Genomic DNA, 25,115 nt, shown 5'->3' on the forward strand with positions numbered 1-25,115 from the left:
TTTTCATGATAGTGAGTGGGTTCTCATGAGATCTGATGGTTTAAAAGTGTGGCGCTTCCCCCTGCTCCTCCTGCCGCCATGTAAGAGGTGCCTTGCTTCTCCTTCACCTTCCATCATGATTGTAAGTTTCCTGAGGACTCCCAGCCATGCAGAATGGAACTGTGAGTCAATTAAACCTCCTTTCTTTAGAAATTACCCAGTCTCAGGTAGCATCTTTATAGCAGTGTGAAAACAGACTAATACAAACCCCATCTCTACACAAAATTTTAAGAAATTAATTGGATGTGGTGGTGCATACCTGTAGTTCTAGCTACTTGGGAGGCTGAGGTGGGAGGATCACTTGAGCCTGAGCCCAGGAGTTCAAGGCTGCAGTGGGCTATAGATTGTGCCACTGTAATCCAGCCTCAGTGACAAAGGGAAAGCCAGTCTCTAAATAAATAAATAAATAAATAAATTACCAATATGGACAAAGTTCCCCAGGAAGACAATCAGGCCAACCTTCAAAAATTATTGATGATTTGTGGAGTGAACTTTCTTCTGGGGGAGTATGGTAATATCGTGCTTCAAACTTAATACAGCCTACAAAACAGAAGTAATGGTTAGTGGCACCCAACATCTGGGTTACTAAGTGAAGATATAATAAAAATTAAGAGGCGTGTTTATGTCACACCATATGCTTAAAATCTAATAATAGTAATGATGCAGACACATAGGTACAATAAAATCTGTGGGAAGTGTCATGAAATTAAGGTTACACACAAGGGTAAAATAAGGATGGACTGTTCATGTAGTCAGATGAGTGCATTCTGGTCAATGGGTTGGAAGTAGAAGTCAGGTATGCAACTTTTAGGGAATGTCCTGAAAGGGTGGCCCCCTGTCCTTCTCCTTCCTTTTTCTTATTCTTGTAAGTTAGACTGAGAATGTGAAGCCTGAAGCTGAAGCAGCTGTCCTGAACCATGAAACGAAGGATGCCTGTTGAGGATGGTGAGTACCCGGATAGAAAGAGCCCAGGCTCTTGATGCCTGTGGAGCAAGCACATCAGCCCTGGATTACTTATGGCAACCTTTACATGACAGAGATAAAAATCTCAATTTCGTTCAAGTCACTGTTATTTTGGAATTCCTCTCACACTTGGCTAAACCTGGAGATGAATAATTGCAATATGGTGTTTCCTATTCTAATAATTTTTCAATCTCAATGGATTGTGCTAACATGCATGGGGTAGAATTATGACATTTGCAGCCATGAAAGGCCTCAAAAAAAAACTTACTTCCCATGCACTCTTTCTCAGGAAGCTGCTGGAGTAAACCAGTCAAGAGGAAGACATAGGATCCTATAAAGAGGGAGTCGAGTATAGGAGAGAGATAAAGCAATGTCTCCAATGAGGCTGAAGGGAAGTTCAGGACAACAGCCCTGCAGCAAGCTTGGAAAGCAGATTGCCCAGATTGGAGCAGAAGAGCAGAGAACACCAGGAGCGATAACTTCAGGGAAAAAGGGAGCTGATAGAATACCTCATGGGCTTGATGGTCCTGAGGTTTTACAGGACTGGAGGATAGTTTGGGAATGAGTTTGTGATTGTCACAGTTAAGTAAACAAACAAACAAACAAATTAACAAAAAATCAATTATAAAGAGAACACAATAATTAGATGAGAAATAAATATAATTACAGCATTCTGCATGATTAGCAGTGATGCAGTCTTAATATGATAACACATTATTGATTTAATCAAAATTTGAGAAATAGTTGAAACAACTATATTGAATGGGAGAAGGTGTGTGTGTGTGTGTGGGGTATGCGTGCATGTTATGTATATGTGTGCATGTGTTTCTAGGGGAGAAGCACTGTAAGAGATTTAACCCTTCATCTTCTACAATAAAAACAATGATGTCAAAATATTTAAAAATCAAGAAAAAGCAATATGGAAGTGAACACTGAAAAAATAGCTATGAAGATGTTTGCCCCTGAAGAATAGGAATTAGGGATTGGACAGGTAGGGCCAGGAGAAAGAAGTTTTGTCGTTACTGTGTGAATCTTAGAACTGTTTTGATAAAATTAAAAATTTCACTGTGATAAAAATAATAATGAAATAAAATAAACTTTTTGACTATATAGTCTTCAAGCTCCTTGAAGTGATTGGATGGAATGCAAGAAAAAGAAATAGAGGGAAAGGGAGAATATTATTAGGAAGAACCAGTCTGCAGAACAAAAATCCCAGCCTAAAATGATTTATGCAGCTTTTTCTTTGTTATCTATCAATAAGAAACAATGTTCATTCGTTCACTCATTCATTCATTTGCACCCACCAAATATCTGCTGAGCACCTGGTATATGCCATGCTCCGCTACTGATTATCCGAACATCAAAGATGAAGCCAGGCACAGTGGCTCACACCTGTAAACCCAGCACTCTGGGAGGCTGAGGCAGATGGATCACCTGAGGTCAGGAGTTTGAGAATCACCTGACCAACATGGTGAAACCCCATGTCTACTAAAAAAAATACAAAAAGATTAGCCAGGCATGGTGGCAGGCACCGGTAGTCCCAGCTACTCAGGAGGCTGAGGCAGGAGAATCACTTGAACCCGGGAGGTGGATGTTGCAGTGAGCCGAGATTGTGCCACTGCACTCCAGCAGCCTGGGTGACAGAATGGGACTTGGTCTCAAAAAAAAAAGAAAAACCAAAAAAAAAAAAAAAAAAACCCCAAAAAACAAACCATCAAAGATGAGTGTGGTGCAGTGCAGTACTCACCCCCACAGAGTTTTCACTCTAATCTTGGTGCTCCATACTCTGCTCACCACCAAGCAACTTTAGTAGTGTTATCTTCTCAGAGCCTACTCTGGGTCAATCATTTGATGCATGACTCAAATCCTCACAACTCTGCAAAGGAGACTTTCCAGATGAGGAAACTGAGGCTGGGAAAGGTTAAGTAGCTTGTCTGATTTCACTGGAAGGCTGGAGTTCAGATGTGAACCCAGGAGAGATTGATGCAACAACCTATTCTCCTTCCATCACTCTCTCAGTGTGGTTAGTGAGGATGGCAGCTTCCATTCATCCAGTTGTCTGTTGTATGCCAGGTATGGGGCTCAGTGATTTACATGCTATGGTGGACACTCATTCGTTTTGACCTTTTCTCCTTTGGTGCTGAAAATGCCAGTCACTTGTTTCTCCAGGCTTTCTTGCAGCAAGGACACATGGTCTAATCTCCATCAGTTAGACTTCAACTCAGGATCTATTGATGCCAAGCATTCCTCTGGCAGCATGGAGTTGTGCCACTCAGCTATGCTTTCAAGATAACCTGCTGTGAGGAGTGTAATTAACTGACAGCCTTTGGCATCTGCTACAGTATTCATTCTATGAGTCTCTGTTCTGTCTAGGCAGCTCCAGTCAATGAATGGGCACAGAGAGGATACTGGAGCTGGGCCATTCCTCGCCAGTGCCAGCTACTCTAATAGGCTCCCTTGCTGCCTGGCAGAGATGTTTGCAGAGGTCACTACCATCTGAGTCTCTTCTTACCCAGTCCTCTCCTTCCCCTGCTCCTTTCTAAGGTGCCAGATCCATATCACAGCTGAAGGTTCTCCCTTCCTACTCTTGCTCCCTCCCTCTTTGTCTTTCATGGGCATTTCCCTCTTAATCTCTTCCACTTCTAATTCCAGCCTTGGAGTCTGCTTCCTAAAAGACCAATATTGACCCACCCTCTTTGGAAGTGATGGCAGAAACAGTAGCTGAAAAGGCAAGGTTGGGGGGCAGTGGTGGCTTTGGTGCTGGTGGCTGGAACAGTTTTGGGGTAGTTGAATTCTTAGCACCAACATGGCAGTGGGACAACTGTGGAATCTGGTGTTCAGTGCAGCCAGTGGAGATCTTTTCAGATCAGTTATGCAGCATGGTTTTTGGCCATTGTTCCTGGAAGTTTAGCCTTGAGCAAGCTAGTCAGTGGTAAAGCTGGGATTCAAACACAGGTTGGTTTATCTCCGAGGTCCCACTCTTCATAGTTGTGTCATCCTCCCCATTTTTCTAGTTCAAAGAACGTGGTGATTTCACATGCGATCTCTGTTTAAAAATCCAACAGAGCATTCTGGGGGTGGGGAAGACTGGATCCTTGCCTGTACTGATTGTCCTGGATGGTGTTTACCTAACAAATAATCATCTCAGGCAGCATAACAATTCCTAGAGGAGAAATCAGTTGAAACATTAAACTCCCATTTTGTAACTTGATTTTCTTTCTCTCTTTCCTGTGCCTAGAGGGGCATAGGATGAATGCCCAATGGGATTCCCTTTAATTTTTATACCCTCTTAACCTCTCAGAGGAAAAAGTAGGCTGGGAGTGTCATAGTTTGGGCAATGTTAGTTCTGTAATAAGTAAACCCCATCATTTCAGTGGTCTAAGACAATCACACATAACTGCTCAAAGTCAGCGTTCCCAGCAAGGGCTCCCTTCCTCTTGTGGCTCATCCTTTCCCCAGGGCCTTATTATCACAAGCAGAAAAGGAAAGAGGGGTGAAAAAAACCACTTTTAAATCTTCTTCTCTGGAAGTGACACAATTCAGTGACTCTGGCCACATTCAGTTGGTGAGAACTAATCACACAAGACCCTGGAGATGCCAGGGGAGCCGAGAAATGCAGCCCCTGGCTGGCAGTTCCTCTCCAGGAACTACTCTATAGATGATGGAGGATAAGCATGATGTTTGGTTGATAGTTAACCTCCTCTGCCATAGGGGGCTTCCACTTTCTTTCCATTCAAGGAAAGAAACCCACCTGTCTCAGTGGAGAGAGGCAGACAAAGTGCACGCTTTCGTTTCTTCAGAGTCAGAGTGGAAGTCTGCTGATTTTTTTTTTTTTTTTAAATGGAGTCTTGCTCTGTCGCCAGGCTGGTGTGCAATGGCGCAATCTTGGCTCACTGCAACCTTCACCTCCTGAGTTCAAGCGATTCTCCTGCCTCAGCCTCCTGAGTAGCTGGGATGACAGGCACCCGCCACCACACCTGGCTAATTTTTGTATTTTTAGTAGAGATGGGGTTTCACCGTGTTGGCCAGGCTGATCTTGAGCTCCTGACCTTGTGATCTGCCCACCTTGGCCTCCCAAAGTGCTGGGATTACAGGCATGAGCCACCACATTCGGCTTTTTTTTTTTTTTTTTTGGAGACAGAGTCTCATTTTATCACCCAGGCTGGAGTGCAGTAGCATGTTTTTGGCTCACAGCAACCTCTGCCTCCTGGGTTCAAGCGATTCTCCTGCCTCAGCCTCCCGCGTAGCTGGGATTATAGGCATGAGTCACCACTCCTGACTAATTTTTGTATGTTTAGTAGAGATGGGGGTTTCACCATGTTGGCTAGGCTGGTCTTTAAACTCTTGGCTTCAAGTGACCCACCCACCTCAGCCTCCCAAAGTGCTGAGATTACAGGCATAAGTAGTGTAAACTCAGACAGCACTGGGTGAGTAAACTCGGACAACACCTGGGGTCTGAGTCTGCTGATCTTAAGCGAAACCCAGTGCCCTGGAGATTCTAGCTAAAATAGAACCAAGAACCATCGGCTCCTTAGAGAATTTCATTACTTTTTGTTGGAGACAATGTAAACTCTCTATTTAAAATAAACTACGTGGCAAAAAAAAAAAAAAAGTGTTCATGTTTTCTAGGTGGGTAGTCTGTTTGTTTGACTATTCCCACAAACAAAACAACCTAAATAGCCCTCAAAATGGGAATGGTTAAGTAAATTATGTAATCATTTTATGAAATAATATTACTATTAATATTTATAAGTCACGTTGCAGACGGGTACAGTGTCTCATGCCTGTAATCCCAACACTTTGGGAAGCCAAGATAGGAGGATTGCTTGAACCTAGGAATTGAGATCAGCCTGAGCAACATAGTGAGACCCTGTCTCTACAGAAATTTAAAAAGTTAGCCAGGCATGGTGGTGCATGCCTACTTGGATTGCTTGAGTCCAGGAGTTCGAGGCTGCAGTGAGCTATGATCATGCCACTGCACTCCAGCCAAGGCCCCAGAGTGAGACCCTGTCTCTAAAAACAAATTGTTTTTAAAGTCACATTGCAGAAGAATATTTATTGACATGAATAAATATTCTTAATGTATTAGACAAAAAAAAAAAAAGCAGGTAACAAAAGATGATCATTATTGCTTGAGCCCTGGAAGTCAAGGCTGTATTGAGCTGAGATCACACCACTGTACTCCAGCCTGGGAGACAGAGGGAGACTGTCTCAAAAAAAGAAAAAGAAAAGAAAAAGAAAAAGAAAAGAAACTATCAAAAGCAATGAACTAGATGTAGTCACAATGAATAATTTCTGAATACATAGCCTCATATGTATCTGATCAGATATTTATAAATGGAAATCTGTGTGCTTTGTAATACGTTCTTCAGTCGAACATGAGATTTTTATTCAGTAGAACATAGTTTTTTAACTCAAAAAACCTCCAAAACAAAGATGATCATTAAATAACTACTAATCAATTACAAATTAACATGAAAAGAACAGAGCTATACATTCTTATTAAAAAAGAGGGCTGCAATAGATTGCATTATTGTTCAAAACACTTCCTGCCTCTTTTGTGTAGATGCTGCCCCATTGAGGTTGTCTTGGCCACTGTGTTTGCTGAGTGTGAGAGGAAGAGATGTGGTCTTCTATGAGACCTGCAAGTGGAGCCTGCCCCTTCAGCCAGAGTCCTGGATCATGATGGAGTGCAGTTGCAGCCATCCCACGATAGACATGATACAAGGGAGAAATAGACCTTTGTCACTGAACTTAGCTTCAGTGGAGATGAAGTGCCACTCTACTCCAACCTGGTGACAGAGCGAGACTTCATCTTAAAAAAAAGAAAAATAAGTATGCAAACGGTAACTTGAGGTCCAAAAAGAGATTCCAACAACAATGAAAAGACAGTGGACTTCAAAATTAAATTAATATGAACTTAGCTCTTCCTAAAGTGGCAGAGGTGTTTTTAAAATTAATGAGCATAACTGAGGGCCTGAAGTGGTATTAAGGGGGTTCTCCTTATTTTACCTCTTTAAAGAAAAGGAAGCCAGCTATGGAGGCTCATGCCTGCAATCCCAGCACTTTAAGAGACCAAGGCAGGAGGACTGCTTGAGCTCGGGAGTTCGAGACATAGTGAGACTCTGTCTCTACAAAAATTTTAAAAAATTAGTCAAGTGTGGTGATGCATGTCTGTAGTCTCAGCTACTTGGGAGTCTGACGGGGGGCAGATCGCTTGAGCCCAGGAGTTCCAGGCTGCACTGAGCTGTGATCCATGCCACCACACCCTAGTCTGGGCGACAGAGTGAGACCTTGTCTCAAAAAGAACAAAAAGAAGAGGATTTCTATTTTTCTCTAGGTGAGCAGAAGGTCTTTATTATATGATAAAAGGGATTATCTACTAGTAGAGATTCTTTTTTTTTTTTTTTTTTTTTCTTTTGAGACAGGGTCTCACTCTGTCACCTAGGCTAGAGTGCAGTGGTGTGATTTAGGCTCACTGCACCCTCCACCTCCTGGGTGCAAGTGATTCTCGTGCCTCAGCCTGCTGAGTAGCTGGGACTACAGGCGTGTACCACCATGCCTGGCTAAGTTTTATATTTTTAGTAGAGATGGGGTTTCACCATGTTGCCCAGGCTGGTCTCAAACTACTGACTTCAAGTGATCTGCCTGCCTCAGCCTCCCAAAATGCTGGGATTACAGGCGTGAGCCACCATGCCTGGCCGATTCTTGTATTTTTTTAAACAATTTTTTCCCTTTTATTTTTAGCTGACATGTAATAACTGTACATATTTATGGGATAAAGAGTGATATTTCCATACATGTATACAATGCATAATGATCAAATCAAGGTCATTAGTATACCTGTCACCTCAAATATTTATCATTTCTTTGCATTGTGTTTTGTCTTCTGATGAAAAGAAAAGTAGTCTCAACATGCTCTGAGTAAACTTGATGTGTTCACACTCCAAGAAATAGGGAAGAAAGAAAAAGGTGTGGGCAGTGTCATAATGGACTTCATTCATTTCCATGTAAAATAAATATGCAAATGGTGAGCTGAGATCATGCCATTGCACTCCAGCCTGGTGACAGAGCGAGACTCCATCTCAAAAAAAAAAGAAAAAAAAATAAGTATGCAAATGGTAACTTGAAGTCCAAGAAGAGATTCCAACAACAATGAAAAGACAGTGGCCTTCAAAATTAAATTAAAACCAGGCAGACTGTAAATATGAAAATTGACATGGCAGCAGTAAACTTATGTATAATGGATGTACTCACAAGACAAGTCAAACTGAATGATGCTATTATCTCATCAGTCATATGATAACTCATATCCTGCATGTTCTGAGTAATAATTATGTAATATCAGACTGGGCATGGTGGCTCATGCCTGTAATCCCAGCACTTTAGGAGGCCAAGGCAGGCAGGTCACTTGAGGTAAAGAGTTCGAGATCAGCCTGGCCAACATGGTGAAACCCCATCCCTACTAAAAATACAAAAATTAGCTGGGGATGGTGGCATGTGCCTGTAATCCCAGCTACTTGGGAGGCTGAGGCACAAGAATTGCTTGAACCTGGGAGGCGGAGGTTTCAGTGAGCCAAGATCATGCCACTGCACTCCAGCCTACTAATATATAACATTAGTAGTTAAACAGCAGTGAAACTTAATGGAGAGCAAGAAGTTTATATGAATATTCTATTCAACTTTATGAGTATCCTATTTGACTTATGATATTTAGGAATGAAATTAAAAAGCAGCTTCATATTTAACCTGTTATAGGAACAATAATTCAAACTATACTTAAAAATTACATAGGAAAGTGCTAGAAATCATGACAAACTTTCCCATAATGTGCCACTGAGGGACAAACTGTCAAATCTGAACAATGATTGCAAACACAGCAGAAACATCTTGATTCCTTTGTAGAAGAGTGGGGGGTCCTCTGACAAAATTTTTCCTGGCATACTCAGTGCCATTCTTATCTCCGCAGTTGGAAAAAAGCCAGAATGAGTTGTGGAAAGCTAGAAAAGGCAATTAAAGTGAGTGCAGGATGGAGATGCTGTTGATATAATTACCAGTTGTGTTCTGAAGACCTACCATGTACTTGTCACAAGGCAAAACATTAGGGGTGGGGGCATACTTGTAATAATACAAGTACTATTTCCTGAATACTGTGAATACCAAAGGTGCTGTGCTGAGTGCCTTAAAACTTTGTCTGGTGTGGTGGCTCACGCCTATAATCACAGCACTTCAGGAGGCTGAGGCAGGTGGATCACCTGAAGTCAGGAGTTTGAGACCAGCCTGACCAACATGGTGAAACCTCATCTCTAGTAAAAATACAAAAATTAGCTGGGTGTGGTGGCGGGTGCTACTCAGCTACTCGGAAGGCTGAGGCAGGAGAATCACTTGAACCCAGGAGGCGGAGGGAGCCACTGCACTCCAGCCTGGGCAACAAGAGCAAAAGTCCATCTCAAAATAAATAAATAAATAAATAAATAAATAAATAAATTTCAAAACAATCCTATATATAAAGCAGTTTTTGTAGCGGAGATAGATAGCTGCTCACTAAAACTTGATTTCTTTCTCTTTCTGGGACCACAGCTAGACTGCATTTTCCAGACTTCCTTATGGTTAGCTGTGATCAAATGGTTAATGAGGCAATAAATAAAACCAACAACACTAAAACCAAAAATTGAGCTCTGGGTGGAGAAGGCACATTGTATCCTTAGTAGAAGTAAAGTTTTTCCTAGCACTCAGCTTTGTAAAGGAACACACTTTACAAGGCACCTGCTAGGCACACACGGCACTGAGCTAGACGCTTTCTATACATGCATGCAAAATAAACATATGGGCAACAAAGAAGGAAAATGCAGTGTCTGATGTCTGTAGTCACTGAAGTCCTTCACATGTTAGGGAATACTTGACACTAAATGACTGAAATCCCAACCAAAGCATTTGAATACTATTTAACTGGAATGAATTGCATTTAAAAAAAGCCATATTGAGATATAATTCAAACACCATTTAACATGTGCAACACAAAGTTTTTCATGTATTGACAGAGTTGTGCAACCATTGTGCGACCATTGTCATGATCTAATTTTAGAATATTTTCATCTCCCTCTAAAAGAAACTCTGTACTCATTATTCACCTTTCCTATCCCACATGTCCGCACAGCCCTAAGCAACCACTTATCTACCCTCCATCACTATCAATTTGTCTGTTTCGAACATTTCATACAAATAGAATCATACAATAGGTAGTTTCTTTCACCTAGCACAATGTTTTCAAGGTTCATCCATGTCAGCGTATATAGCAGTACTTCATTCCTTTCATTGCTGAATCATATTCGACTCCATGGATATTCCACATTTTGTTTATTCATCAACCAGTTGATGCACATTCAGGTTGTTTCCATTTTTTGACTATTATTAATAATGCTGCTATGAACAATTGTTTCTTCCTTTAAAAATTGACATCCCATAAAATTCACACTTTTATTTTTATTTTTGTTTATTTATTTATTTTTGAGAGGGAGTCTCGTTCTGTCGATCAGGCTGGAGTGCAGTGGCACGATCTCGGATGACTGCAGCCTCCGCCTCCTGGGTTCAAGCGATTCTTCTGCCTCAGCCTTCCGAGTAGCTGAGATTACACGTGCCAGCCACCATGCCGGGCTAATTTTTTTTTGTATTTTAGTGGAGATGGGGTTTTACTATGTTGGTCAGGCTGGTCTGGAACTCCTGACCTCAAATGATCCGCCTGCCTCGACCTCCCCAAATGCTGGGATTACAGGCGTGAGCCACCATGTCCGGGCCACCCTTTTAAAGTGTACGATGGAATGGCTTTGGCATATTCCCAGAATAATGCATCTATCACCACAATCTAATTCCAGCACATCTCATCACTCCCCAAAAGAAACCCCTTAAGCAGTCACTTTTCATTCCTCCTTCCTCTGACCCCTTGGTGACTGCCAATGCTCTTTCTGCCTCTATGGGTTTACCTATTCGAGACATTTCACATAGATGGAGTGATACAACAGGCAACCTTTGGAGTTTGGCTTCTTTCACTTAGCATAATGTATTCAAGATAACATATAACATACATTCTACATGTTATAGCATAGATCAGTACTTTGCTCCTTTTTATGGCTGAATAATAATCCATCGAATGGGCATACAATATTTTGTTTATCCAGTCATTATTTCTGAGAAGATTTTGAGGTCAACTCTGAGGGAAGCAGGGAAGAGAGCTGTGGCTGTGTATATCTGCAATGTGCTGGGTGAGACAGCACTGTGGGGCTTCCCATGTGCTACAAATTTTCCAACCTGATAATAGAAGAATCATGCATTCGAGACTATGTTCCAGTGTGACTTGAGATGTCTGGCAAATGTGTAAAATTGTATACTGAGGAAAGTGGTACCTAATAGCTAGAATGTTTTCTAAGAGACCTTCAGATATGTGCAGGATCCCAAGAAGTCAGAGATATAATAGAAGGGTAAGAAGAGATGATCTGATTCTTCTCTTTGTTTTCTCATTAAAAAAGCAATCAATGCCACCATAAATTCTAACATTTCTAAAATTACATTTTTTTAAACAAAATTATCCAGGGACTTCTGAACACTGGGAGACATTTTCAATAGATCAAGGGAGAACGCCAATAATGCCCTACTGCAAATAGAAATCAAAGTAAATGTGGTGGAACAGATGTGATTTAAAAGTATTCTCTCCCAATTCAAATCAAAACCACAATGAGATACCATCTCACAGCAGTTAGAATGGTGATCATTAAAAAGTCAGGAAACAACAAATGCTGGAGAGGATGTGGAGAAATAGGAATGCTTTTACACTGTTGATGGGAGTGTAAATTAGTTCAACCATTGTGGAAGACAGTGGGGCAGTTTCACAAGGATCTAGAACCAGAAATACCATTTGACCCAGCAATCCCATTACTGGGTATATACCCAAAGGATTATAAATCATTCTACTATAAAGACACATGCACACGTATGTTTGTTGCAGCACTATTCACAATAGCAAAGACTTGGAACAACCCAAATGCCCATCAATGATAGACTGGTTAAAGAAAATGTGGCACATATACACCATAGAATACTATGCAGCCATGAAAAAGAATGAGTTCATGTCGTTTTCAGGGACATGAATGAAGCTGGAAACTATCATTCTCAGCAAACTAACTCAAGAACAGAAAACCAAACACCTCATGTTCTCACTCATAAGTGGGAGTTGAACAATGAGAACACACGGCCACAAGGAGGGGAACATCACACACCCGGGCCTGTCGTGGGGGAGTTGGGGGCCAGGGGAGGGATAGCATTAAGAGAAATACCTCATGTAGATGACAGGTTGATGGGTGCAGCAAACCACCATGGCATGTGTATACCTATGTAACAAACCTGCACGTTCTGCACTTGTATCCCAGAACTTCATTGTGTATATTGTCTTTTTACTTTCTTGATGGAGTCTTTTGAAGCAAAAAGCTTTTAATTTTAATGAAGTCCAAGTTATCTATTATTTCTTTGGTTGCTTGTGCTTTGGCGTTTTATATATAATAGGAATCCATTGCCTAATTCAAGATCATGAAGATTTACTTTGATGTTTTCTTCCAAGAGTTTTGCAGTTTTATCTCTTACATTTAGGTCTTTGATCCATTTCGAGTTCATATTTGTATATGGTGTGAAATATGGATCCAACTTTATTCTTTTGCATACAGATAGTAGTCATAGAATCATTTTTTTGAAAAGACTCTTCCCTGTGGAATTGTCTTGGCAAGTTTGTGAAACTCATTTGACCCTAAAAGGGGGTTTTTATCTCCAGTCTCTCACTTCTATTCCATTAATCTATGTATCTACCCTTGAGATTGAGAGAGCTAGTAATTAATCGATTGAGAACTGTTTACTTGGTCAGGCGCGGTGGCTCACGCTGGTAATCCCAGCACTTTGGATGGCCGAGGAGGGTGGATCATGAGGTCAGGAGTTTGAAACCAGCCTGGCCAATACGGTGAAACCCCGTCTTTAGTAAAAATACAAAAATTACCTGGGTGTGGTGGGACGTGCCTGTAGTCCCAGCTGCGCGAGAGGCTGAGGCAGGAGAATCGCTTGAACCCAGGAGGCGGAGGTTGCAGTGAGCCGAGATTATGCCACCGCACTCCAGCCTGGGCGACAGAGCAGGACTCCGTCTCAAACACAATAAAACAGAAACAACTCTTTGCTCAGTACTCCTATGGACTTAATAGCAATGATTGCAGCTAATGTGATTCTAATACTTTTTGGGCATGCCATCATTGTTTAATTTCAGAGCAAACTTTCTGGAACTGATAAATAATAAGCTCTTCTTAAGAAATTAAAGTGCATTAAAATAAATTGCTTCCAGGGGTTCTTAAACAAGTTCAAGACATCCAGGAGTGTGATACATTTGAACGAGAAACAGCTGGCCTAGTTCACTCTCCACATTACTCAGAACGTCTCCCACTTTCTTTTTAGGGATAACGCTCTCAAATATCATTATTCATAAACTAGGGGAGGGCCGGGTTTCCACTCGCATCAGTTACTTTCTCTCCCCTGAGAATATCTTGCAATCGCTGGAATTTTGGGCCCCTTTGCGAGGAGGCAATTAACAAATTGCATTTTCACTATCAAAGTTGAGAGTGGCCCAGCAGTGGCCCTTGCCCTGCCGGCACGCTTCCGATGCATCGCCCTGGCCTGAAGATCGCCACCGTCGGGTTCGCGCCCCGTGGTCCCCTAAGGCTTCCAGGGCGCTGGAGCCGGTGCACAGGACCTGCTCCTCCAGGGTCCCCATCTGGGTCTCCAGCGGTCCTTCCTCTCTGCCTTCTCCTCGCAGCGCACCCCGTGGGCCTAGTCTAAACAAGGGCACCACTGGTCCGGAGTTGCACTTATTCGCTCCCTCCTGGGCTCTGGCAGCGCTGCATCCCCGGAGTTGCTTCGGGTTCTGGCCCGACAGCAGAGTCAGAGCCGAGACGCATGTCCCCTGCGCCAGCCAAGGGTGCCGCTGGGGCTCGCGCCAAGGAGGCAAAGGCGGGGACCAGAGGCGCCCGAGGTGGCGCAACGCGCACAGGTGGCGCCCGGCCTGGCCAGGCTCTGGCAGGCGAGGCTGGGTGTGGTCGGGAAGGGGCGGGCGGACCGGCCCCACCCCGCCTCGGTTCGGCAAGTGGGCCAGCTGGTTGGGGCTCACTTGGCAAGGGGACGCGGGGATGAGGGGCGCGGACGCAGGCCCGGGAGGACGCGGCGGCGGGAATCTGGGGGCGCAGGGCTAGGGCAGCGGGCCCGGCCCGCACGGCTTTCCTGGAAAGCGCTGCCCCTCGCCGCGGCGATGCCCTCGCTGTGGAGAGAAATCCTCTTGGAGTCGCTGCTGGGTAAGCCGAAGCCCCTTGCCGCGCGTTCGCTGGTGCCAGCTCCCCGGGCCCTGTCCAGAGCCGTGGCGCTAGGCCAGGTTGGCTGAGTTCAGATAGGAGGAAAAGGGCGCTCCGTGCCCAGAGTGGAGATGCTTATCGTCCCCCGGGAACTTTTCCTACTGAAGGGAATAAAGGAAAAGACCTAGATTGAAGTCCTCAAGCTGAGTCTGCGAGGCGCCCGCGGGAGACGCCGTCGCCCGAGTTCCCAGCAGCCCTGGGATTGTGTCCAAGGAGCGCGAATTCCCCTCGTGTCGGTCTCGACCCCGCGCGGCCGGTACTGTCCCCAGAGCCCCCCACCAGTGGCCTTTAAGTTTAACTTAATACAGTTCAGTGCTGAACTTTAAAACTCAGAAGGAAAGGGGCACCCGTTTTCCCCAGGAGCTGTAGGTGAACACCGGGCGGCAGCTGCTGCCGTGGGCTGGGCCCAGGACAAGTGGCCTTGGTGTCGGCTGCACACTTGGGCATTTGGCGAAAAGCATCAGACTCGATTCTCATGTGCTCTCTCACCACCTTTACAAAATCCCGAGGACAATTTTATTGGTGTAATTCTGTCGGAGCTGTGTGAGTAATAAAATCAAAGTTCCCAAACATTTGGGATATTGCTAGAATCCCCGGTTCGTTACAAAACAAAGATCCCTCTGGTCTGGGTGGGGCGCCTTGCTGAGAACTTGGTTTTCTGGGAGGTGGTAATTCTCGGGAGTGCTTCAGTCTATTATTTTCTGGCTCAGCCTGTATCTATAAGTTGGGAGATGTACAGTGCCTAGCATTCAATAAGTACCTCAGGTGCTAGGTACTCAGTGCACTTGATCTCACTTAATCCTCCCAACAACACTGTGAAGGGGTTGAAAGTCCTATTTTGCTGATTAAGAAGGGGAGGTTGGAAAGTCAGTTGGTAGAAAGTTCCCACGCCTAGTAGTTAGACCGGCTACCTTTGGAGCCAGGCTGCTTAGAGTTAGGGCAACTGACATTTGCTACTTGTGTAACCTTAGGTACTCACTTAACTTTCTGAGTCTCAGTGTTTTGTTTGTTGTTTTGTTCTTGCTTAGTTTTTGCATTTACAAGAGGGGAGCGGAAATAGTACCCACCTCATAGCATACGGGGCTGTGTAAGGAATGAGACAGATGGTACATGTTAATACTTAGCACAGACCCTAGTGCATGGCAAGTGCCCATAGCGTTAATTATCATTATTGCTCAAGATTATACAGCAGTTGTTGGCAGAGGTACAACTTACTTCAGATCTGGGTATTCCACTACCCTGCACTGCCTCATAAGGATTGGACTGAAAATGGTCTACTCAAGGGAATGACTGTTGCCTCACTCAAGTGCTTTTGGGTGTAGTCTGGGGTTGGAGGAGGGAGTCCTGCTGCTTGCTGCCCTTTTGGACTCTCACAATATTTTTCATTATACAGGGGACAACTTAGGTAAGAAAATTTTGTCAGTGAGGGTCCTGACGGGATGCTAAATTCAACTCAGATGGTCCAAATGAATAGGACTTAATAAACAGACTGTCTACAGCCATATGGGCAAGGGAAAGGAACAAGCAAGGGATGTGGAGAGACTCACGGCAGCAGGAAGCCACCCTCTACTGGGACCTGATGCGAGGAGTGGGAGAATATGTACATTTCACCAGAAATTTCACTTCTGGGTATATATCCTACAGATATACTCAGTGTCATGCGTTACATAGTGACATTTCACTAGGAAATTGCCATTGCTTTTCTGTCCATCAGTCTCTTAAGCACAACACAGTCAGTGCAGTGAGTTCTGCGGATCCCTACACAGGTATAGAGCTCTTGTTTTGTTTCATGTCAGTGGAGACAACTGGAACCCAGGTCAGGCCAGAGTCATGAAGAAGAATGACCAGCCCAAGCGGTTGGAGTGGAGGGACAGGACTGTTGTTAGAAACAATGCTGAAGTTACACATTCTCTCTTTAACTTTTTTTTTTTTTTTAGGATATGTTTCTTGGTCTCTCTACCATGACCTGGGACCGATGATCTATTACTTTCCTTTGCAAACACTAGAACTCACTGGGCTTGAAGGTTTTAGTATAGCATTTCTTTCTCCAATATTCCTAACAATTACTCCTTTCTGGAAATTGGTTAACAAGAAGTGGATGCTAACCCTGCTGAGGATAATCACTATTGGTAAGATTTAAAAGAGTTTCTTTAAGTTTTTTTTAAGTTAAAAATCAAGTGAGATTATGTAGACTGTTCTTTGAATACTAAATATTTGAATTTAAAAAGTCAAAGATTTCTCTTTCCCTTACCACTACCTTAGAAGAGCTTTAGTAATTGGAAGACTAGACTGAGAGTCAATGTGTTTTACATTTCCAATGTTTTTGCCAGACTAGAAAGACCTAAAAATCACTGCAATGAGTAGGGGAAAGACACCTTAAAGAATTGAGCAGCTCTTGAGTATATTGTGTTTTCCTTTCCAACTGTGACATAACACTCAGGAGCCATTTAAAAAAGTTTGTTAAATAATAATTCACAAGAAATGTGAAAATTATGATGAAAAACCCCACAGTAAGCAGTCAAACAAGCAACTAGGAAAAATATTTGCAACTCTTTTAGCCAAAGGGCTAATTTATCTTATATATAGAGTTCCTACAAACCAATAATAAAAAGAGACCAACAATTCAATAGAAAAGGGGGCACAGGATCTGATCAGTTCACTGGAAATACAATTAGTTCTTAAAAATGGAATCAAATGTATAGATCATAAATTATACACATACAGATATGTTTATCTATAGTTTGACAAGTAGATTGGCAAATAACAGTCTGACTGAACTATGCAGTCAGGGTGGGGAAACAGGCACTCATACACTGCTGGTGCGAGTGTCCATTGGCACAACCTCTATGGAGAACAATTTAGCAGTATTATCAAAAATGACAAATATGCATATTTCACCAGAAATTCCACTTCTAGGAATATATCCTACAGATATACTCACAGTCATGTGTTGCATAGTGACATTTCACTGGGACATTGCCATCGCACAACACAGAGCAGTGAGTTCTGTGGATCCCCACAAAGGTATAGAGCTCTTGTTTTGTTTTGTGTCAGTAAAGATGAAGTCTTGCTATGTTGCTCAGGCTGGTCTTGAATTCCTGAGCTCAAGCCATTCTCCCTGGCCTCCCACAGTGCTGAGATTATAGGTGTGAGCCACTGCTCATGGCCTAGAACTCTTGTTTTTAAAACAACTCAGGTTCAGAAGGATAGTGGTAAAAACTCCTGAAAAGTGTGCCCTTTACAAAGTTGGTGTCCATAGGAATTGAAAGACATGTCAAATGGTCTTGAAATTTTCAGCTCCAAAAATAACAAATGAAGTTTCCTACCCTTAACTGAGTATATATTAATTGATTTCAACTGGCATTGGCTTACAGTATCCTTACATGAACCACCGTAGCTCCGAGTCTTGCAAGATTCATTTCCTTATCACAGTTCAGGTTGATTTTATGGGAGTGATCTCATAGGTGGTACTTTCTTGTCACCTTTGATGCTGCCTATGTGGGCCTTACCTATATAGATCCACAGACTGAGTAGTTACTGGGACAGTTTCCATTACTTAAGTCTGTTTTTGGCCCAGTAACTTCTGGTGATGGTAAGGGATGTGATATAAAATAAGTTTGGGGTAGATACTGTATTTTATTTCGATGCTTCCTTTTCCCTTTTCACTTTCTTCCTACATGAAAACCCATCCCCTTGAGCAGAAGTAGAATTATATTTGGAAATATGGAATAGGTAGGGAATATTACTCAGAGTTGAGGAGGAAGTGGCCAATCTCTGCTAAATGCTGTTCCAGGTGACCATTGAGCTTTGTTGTTGCTAACAGAGGCTGAAGTAAGCCACAATTTGTCTTAAAACTCCCTTCAAATACTTCTTAAGGAAATGAAACAACTTTGTTTTTAGAGTCCTGAGATATTCTTATATAAATACAGAGAGGATCTGAGCGTTACATGCCATCTCACTTCTGGCACCTCAGATATTTTAGGTTAATTACTGTGTAATTAACTATGAAACCAGTTCATACTCCTATCAATTTAGATTATTTTTGACCCACCAAAAAGGCTATAATCAAAAAAGACAGACAATAATAAGTGTTGACAAGGATGTGGGGAAATTGGGACCTTCACACATTACTGGTAGAAATATAAGAAATATAAAATGGCACAGCTGCTTTGGCAAAGCGTGATAGAAGCAGTTATCATACGATCTAACAACTCTATTCCTTGGTATGTACCCAAGAAAAATGGAAACATCTGTTCACACATAAACTTGTACACAAATGTTCATAGCAGCATTATTCATGAGAGCCACAAAATGCAAACAACCTAAATACCCATCAACTGATACACGGATAAACAAAATGTGGTATGTACATGCAATGGAATATTATATAGCTATGAGAAATAATGAAACACTGATACACGTTACAACCTGGATGCTCCCTGAAAACGTTATGCTAAGGGAAAGAAGGCAGTCACAAAAGGCCACATATTGTACAATTTAATATTAAGTGCCCAGAATAGGAAAAATTTGTAGAGACAGAAAATAGATTAGTGGTTGCCGGAGGCTAGGGGATGTGGAGAGAAGGGAATGAGAAGTGACCTGCTAATGGGGATGGGGTTTCTTTTTGGGGTGATGAAATTGTTCTGGAATTAGATAGTGGTGATTGTTGCACAACTTTATAGTATACTAAAAACCATTGAATTGTATATTTTAATGTGGTGACTTTTATGATATGTGAATTGTATTTCAATAAAAATTTTAAATACATATATAAAATTATACATCAACTCTGTCTTCCTGAGTATAAAGATGGTATCAGATAACATGCATCAAATGCAGATCACGGAGTTCCAATCCATGCTTGCCAGAAATGCTTAGCTCTCCCTATTTTGTTTGTAGGCAGCATAGCCTCCTTCCAGGCTCCAAATGCCAAACTTCGACTGATGGTTCTTGCACTTGGGGTGTCTTCCTCACTGATAGTGCAAGCTGTGACTTGGTGGTCAGGAAGTCATTTGCAAAGGTATGGTTAATGTTTCATGTACTTATAGACAAACAAGTATAACCAGTTACCAAAGGGAAACCTGGGGCCAGGAGTTCCAGGTTATAGTTTTTACCTTCCATATGGCCTTGTCAAAGTCTCCTTTTTTTCCTTTTCCCAAAACAAGGACATGAATACTTGCCATCAATCTCAATAAGGTTTTGAAAATTAAAGAATTATAGCAAGTTGCTGAAGTTGCTATATAGAGGCTAAATCACATTCATTATTGCAAATTACCAATAAGACTATTTCAGCTACTTATTCTATGAAACTGAAATTCATGATGGGCATAGTACATTGAGTCCACATAAAAAGTGTTTAAAAATATTTTTGCACTTACAGGTACCTCAGAATTTGGGGATTCATTTTAGGACAGATTGTTCTTGTTGTTCTACGCATATGGTATACTTCACTAAACCCAATCTGGAGTTATCAGATGTCCAACAAAGTGATACTGACATTAAGTGCCATAGCCACACTTGATCGTATTGGCACAGGTAATACAGTAACTTAGGAATTTTCTCTTTTGCAGAGCTTACCTTTCCTATGTGAATGTTGCACATCTTGGAAAGAAAATCTATAAAAGTAGTCTTTCTGCATTATATCTATATTTCAGCTTTTTCTTCCTCTGAAATAATAATTGGTGCAGCCAGTGGGCTATTTGCTAAGCAGGAGGCACATTTTCCTTGCCTGTACAGACAGAGGGTGAAAATAAAATACCATTACTGGTTTGTAGCACTGTGGCAGTGGGAGACGAGAACCAGGCCTCATATCCCAGCTGGCATTCAGCTCTGTCTTCCTCCTCCTTTCCCCTGGTCAGGGCTCTCTAGGATGGGATTCTCCATCCTCCACATCCACACTGACCCCAGTACATCTGTAACACTAAGGAAAGTTTCTGTCACCTATAGCTGTCACTGGAACTCCCTGGGTTTTTTTTTTTTCCCAGAGGTCTGAAGCTCCAAATCTAAGACTTGAAAAGAAAGGAAACCTTGCATATGCATACCGACTTTCCAATCACCTGTCTCTCCCAGGGGCCAGCTTTCTCCGAGACAGAAACATGCCCAGCTTAGAGTTTGTTTTATAAACCAACCCGAGACTCTTCTAAAAAGAAGGGAGAAGTATTAGTGGATTCTAGTTAACTTGCTCCTAGCTTTTTGTGTAACTCTCAGTGAGTCACTGTTCTTCTGTAACTACAAGGTGAAATCTCACAGATTAATGGAAGTTTAGAGGGTATTGGCTCACCACAAAGTGCTTTTATAATTCCCCCTGTGGCCCTAGTTTGGCATGAAATGAGAATAGAGGGAAATTATGTCAGTAAATTGGCTGTGTGATGTTAATAGTAGAAGACTTAGAACTCGGTCTGGTCCCCTAACATATGTTTTACATTCATATCTAGAGGCAGAGACTTGGGCAGCCCATTTTGCCAGTACAGCCTGATAAAGATCTGAACTTCAGGGTACTGTTTACATTTCCTGACTTTTCTTCTATCTGGCCTCTGTTTTAAATGTATGTGACCCAGTTCCTGGCTGGCAGTCCCTGGCTGGCAGTCCCTTCCTCCATTTCTGCTCTGTGCCTTCCTTTGTAAAACTGACTGTTCACCCTGCACCTTCTCAGCCTATCTGAGCATACCAAGTATTTTTTTGTAGTTTCCTTTGAAGATTTGTTGGGTCCTGGGTGGGGGTGGAGTCACCCACTGTAATACACTGCATTTTACTCTGCAAATTCAGTTTAGATGGCTCTTTTTCCTCAAAACTCTCTGCTGAGCCCCCAGACCCCTGGCCTCCCTTCTGTCACCACCACCCTCTCCCATTCCATCCCATCCCCATAGCTGTCGGCTCTGCCCCTCCTCACTCTGATCCTGTTAATGTCAGAGAAGCTTTCTTGGGAAATTAGACTGCCAGCCATACAGTCAGACCCTAAGACCTTCCTTCTGTCCTGTAGAGGGCTGGATGGGGTCACAAAGCATCTGCCCAATAGGCTTTCTCTGTTTCTACGAAGAAGTCCTCCTGCTGGTATCTTCTCCAGTTGTTACAGTTTTGTGTGTGAAGTCATTGCTGTGACGAATTGGACCTCTTGGTTAAACAGTACCAAAGAGCTACACTGCCTAAGCTCCAATCCCAGGTTCCTAGGTTATCTTTACTAGCTGTGTGAACTTGGAAAGGCTACCTGATCTCTCTGGGTCTGTTTTCTTGTTTTTGAGATGGAGTTTCACTCTTGTTGCCCGGGCTGGAGTGCAGTGTCGCGATCTCGGCGCACTGCAACCCCTGCCTCCCAGGTTCAAGCGATTCTCCTGACCCAGCCTCCCGAGTAGCTGGGATTACAGGCATCTGCCACCATACCTGGCTAACTTTTTTTTTATTTTTTTTTATTTTTAGTAGAGACAGGGTTTCACCATGTTAGCCAGGCTGGTCTCAAACTCCTGACCTCAGGTGATCCACCTGCCTTGGCCTCCCAAAGTGCTGGGATTACAGGCTCGAGCCACTGCATCTGGCCCTGTTTTCTAATTTGTAAAATAGGATTAATAGTAAAGCCTACCTCATAAAAGTTGTGAAAATTAAATGGGTTAATATAAAGTTAATATACAGGGCTTGGAAGAGAGGTTGGTGCACAGTGGCTGCCCAGTCAATGCACTAATATTACTCTGCATCCACAGAGGGTTAGATGAGAGCCCTGTTCTTTGGGAGGAAGCAGCTTGTGTACTGGAAATGTTCCGCTCAATTTGTACAACATTTGTTCCCAAACACAAACACTTTTTCTGCAATGTGTTAACTTCACATGAAGCAAATAATTTTCTGCATTTTCACCTGTTGAATTCCAAAATGACTTTTCTCCCTTAAACCATTCCTTATCTGGCCTGCATGGAATTATCTCTCCCACTAAATAGCTGTCAGCACGTTTAGCTTCTTATTGTAGTTGCATGTCTCATCTCCTCTTCCGAAGTAAGCTTCTTGAAGCCAAATACCATTTCTTCCTTGCTAAAAGTCTGCTAAATATAGAGCGCAAATTTCCATATAACTAAACTTTTTCCATATATGTATTTTTTTAATTCTAGATGGTGACTGCAGTAAACCTGAAGAAAAGAAGACTGGTGAGGTAGCCACGGGGATGGCCTCTAGACCCAACTGGCTGCTGGCAGGGGCTACTTTTGGTAGCCTTGTGTTCCTCACCCACTGGGTTTTTGGAGAAGTCTCTCTTGTTTCCAGATGGGCAGTGAGTGGGCATCCACATCCAGGGCCAGATCCTAACCCATTTGGGTGAGTTTGAGTTTGGAAGCAATCACAAAATTGGCAGTTATGCCTGGAGGAAGCAATGTCTCCTTTGTCAGACAGCTAGGTCTGTGCTAGCCAGATATTTCACACCCACTCTCCCTAGATATCAGAATGTGGCATGAAATTATTGTGTGCTCTGGAGAGAAGGGCACTGGAAGGGTCTTTTCCTCTGTGCAGAAGGATTGCTGAAAAGTAGATGTGGGAGGCCCAATGGTTGTGCACAGCTAAGTAAGAGGTTCCCAGAGCTCCAGCATAGGCATCCCGAGAAATGCCTGCACAGAAGAGCATTCTCAGTGATGGGAGAGGAGCAGCATTCCCTGGCCATTTCCTCCAGACCCTCTGGTTATGGTTATGGGCGTTTAGTAGGACAAGACCACACTCCCCTGAGGAGACTAGGTTGGCTGCCTGAGGCACAGATTTCTATTCTCAGCAAAGGAGGGCAGCCCCAGGAGATCCCTGCATCTTCTGGTACTTTCTTGTTCCAGCTGTGGGACAGGGACACACAGGGAGTTAGTAGTCTGGAGTCAAGTGTTGGTCCTTGTGTTTGGTCCTTTTTAACCCTCTCTCTGCTCTTCCTGACACGTCTTTTCTCTTGTAACTGGCTCCATCTCTTCTTGCAAAAAAATTGGAGGAATTCTTAAAAGATCTGCCTCCGATATCTTTTCTCTCTTGTAGTGATGAATTCTTACAATTGAAGGCATGCAGCTGCCTACTGGATCTTTCCCCAGCAGGGATCTGGGCATATCCCGCAGGCTTGTCAACCTCAGCTTGTCCAAATCTGAACTCAGTATTTCCCAGTCCTCCACGTATGTTCTTCTTCCCCCATGCCCAGGTCCACTTTGTCTGTCCACCTCATCATCCAAACCTGAAACCAAGAGCTCGCCCAGAATTCTCCATCTTCCTCATTTTCTCCAACTCAGTTCTATGACTTCTCTTAGATTAACCCCTTCCTCTCTATCCCTAAGTTCATCTGCCTTAGTGGAGTCCTCACCATTTTTTCACTCAGGCTATTACTGTTGTCTCCTAATTGTCTCTCTTTAGCAGAATCTTCTCTACATGGTTCCAGAATGATCTCTGTAAAATGCAAATCTGAAATCTGATTCTTCCACTCCTTTACTTATAACCTCTCAGCAGTTCCCCCCCCAATACCCGGGGAAAATACTGCCCCCAATTCTCCCATATGAGGCAGGATCTGGCCCCGCTACTTACCTTTCCAAATGCTTTCTGATCTTATCCTCCTGCTTCACCTGAGTCGAACCCACTTGCGCTTCTCTGGAAGTGCCAGACTGTTCCTGTCCCCCCTCTGCCTGGGCTTGCTTTTCTGCCTTGATGTCCTGGCAAGCCCTACTCCCTTCAAAACCCAGCACAAATATTTTCTCTGTGAATTATTCTGTTATTATCACAGGGGATCCTCCTTTATGCCACATACTATAATACTTTGAGTCAATCAATTTTTATATATGTGTTATATATGTGTACACACACACACACACATATATGTATCTGTTAGAAACTTTATATTCTGTATTACAGATTTTAAAAAATGTTTTTCTTCCTGTCTAGACACTAAGTCCCTTGAGGGCAGGGAATGGGAAAAGGAATGAATATTGATTACTTACTCTGTGTCAGGTCCTGAACAAGGACGTTTGAAAATATTATTTCATTTAGAGTCTGTATCTTCTTCCATATCTGGGAGGAAGGCAGAGAAGAAAGAAAGGAACAAAAGGCCAGAGAGGAAGGAAGAAGTTTATTCCTATGTGTTAAAGCTTAGTTTCCAAAGTTACCTGTGAAAACAAGCATAAGTTTTGTGGCAGAGTAACGGAAGAACTTTAATGGTAAATGGTGAGTCCTGGTAGCCAGGAGAAACTCACCATTCAACTCTGGGCCAATCATGTTACATCCCTGGCCTTGCTTTTCTCACAAGAAGAATGTAACTAAACTTCAGGGGGAAACTTTCTCACATATATAAAATGAGCTTTTGCTTTTCAGATATTTCCTAATCCTGTATGTTAGAATGAGACATTGAAGACGGAAATGCAACTCACGAGACCAGCATTTCCCAAAGTGTGTTCTGTGAGATGCTGGTTTCTTGAGATGTTAATGGTTACTCTGAGAAAAAGAAAATGCTCCTACATCAAATAGGTTGAGGAAATAGTGCATTTCAATCTCCCTTTCTTTGTGCTTCACAATGCACATCAGCATATTAGAGACTTTTGGAGGTTTCCCAAAGTTATTTGACCATGGAATTCTTCTTTAGAACGTCTATTAATATCTGACAGAATAGGTGTGTTTCTCAGAACCAGCTTGAGAAATGTTGCATTAGGCCATCATCATGAATAGCTGGGACTACAGGCACCTGACACTACACCTGGCTAACTT

General features: G+C 42.8%; 1 protein-coding gene across 3 annotated transcripts in view; it reads left to right on the top strand.

Moving 5' to 3' along the window:
- Positions 1-14,162: 14,162 nt before the first annotated feature.
- Positions 14,163-25,115, top strand: part of CWH43 (cell wall biogenesis 43 C-terminal homolog) — a 90,936-nt gene continuing 79,983 nt past the window's right edge. For 2 of the 3 annotated variants that reach the window (XR_008502191.2, XM_054485814.2), the window contains exons 1-5: positions 14,163-14,372; positions 16,367-16,558; positions 19,329-19,449; positions 19,810-19,964; positions 22,520-22,721. Coding sequence is in view for 2 of the 3 variants with exons in the window: in XM_054485814.2 (XP_054341789.1) it covers positions 14,330-14,372; positions 16,367-16,558; positions 19,329-19,449; positions 19,810-19,964; positions 22,520-22,721 (713 nt within the window). In the remaining variant the exon portion in view is untranslated. The remainder of the gene's footprint in view (positions 14,373-16,366; positions 16,559-19,328; positions 19,450-19,809; positions 19,965-22,519; positions 22,722-25,115) is intronic. The other variant, XM_054485815.2, reaches the window with a different exon arrangement.

The sequence above is a fragment of the Pongo pygmaeus genome, chromosome 3 (genome assembly GCF_028885625.2).
Source record: "Pongo pygmaeus isolate AG05252 chromosome 3, NHGRI_mPonPyg2-v2.0_pri, whole genome shotgun sequence".
Classification (NCBI taxonomy): Eukaryota; Metazoa; Chordata; class Mammalia; order Primates; family Hominidae; genus Pongo; species Pongo pygmaeus.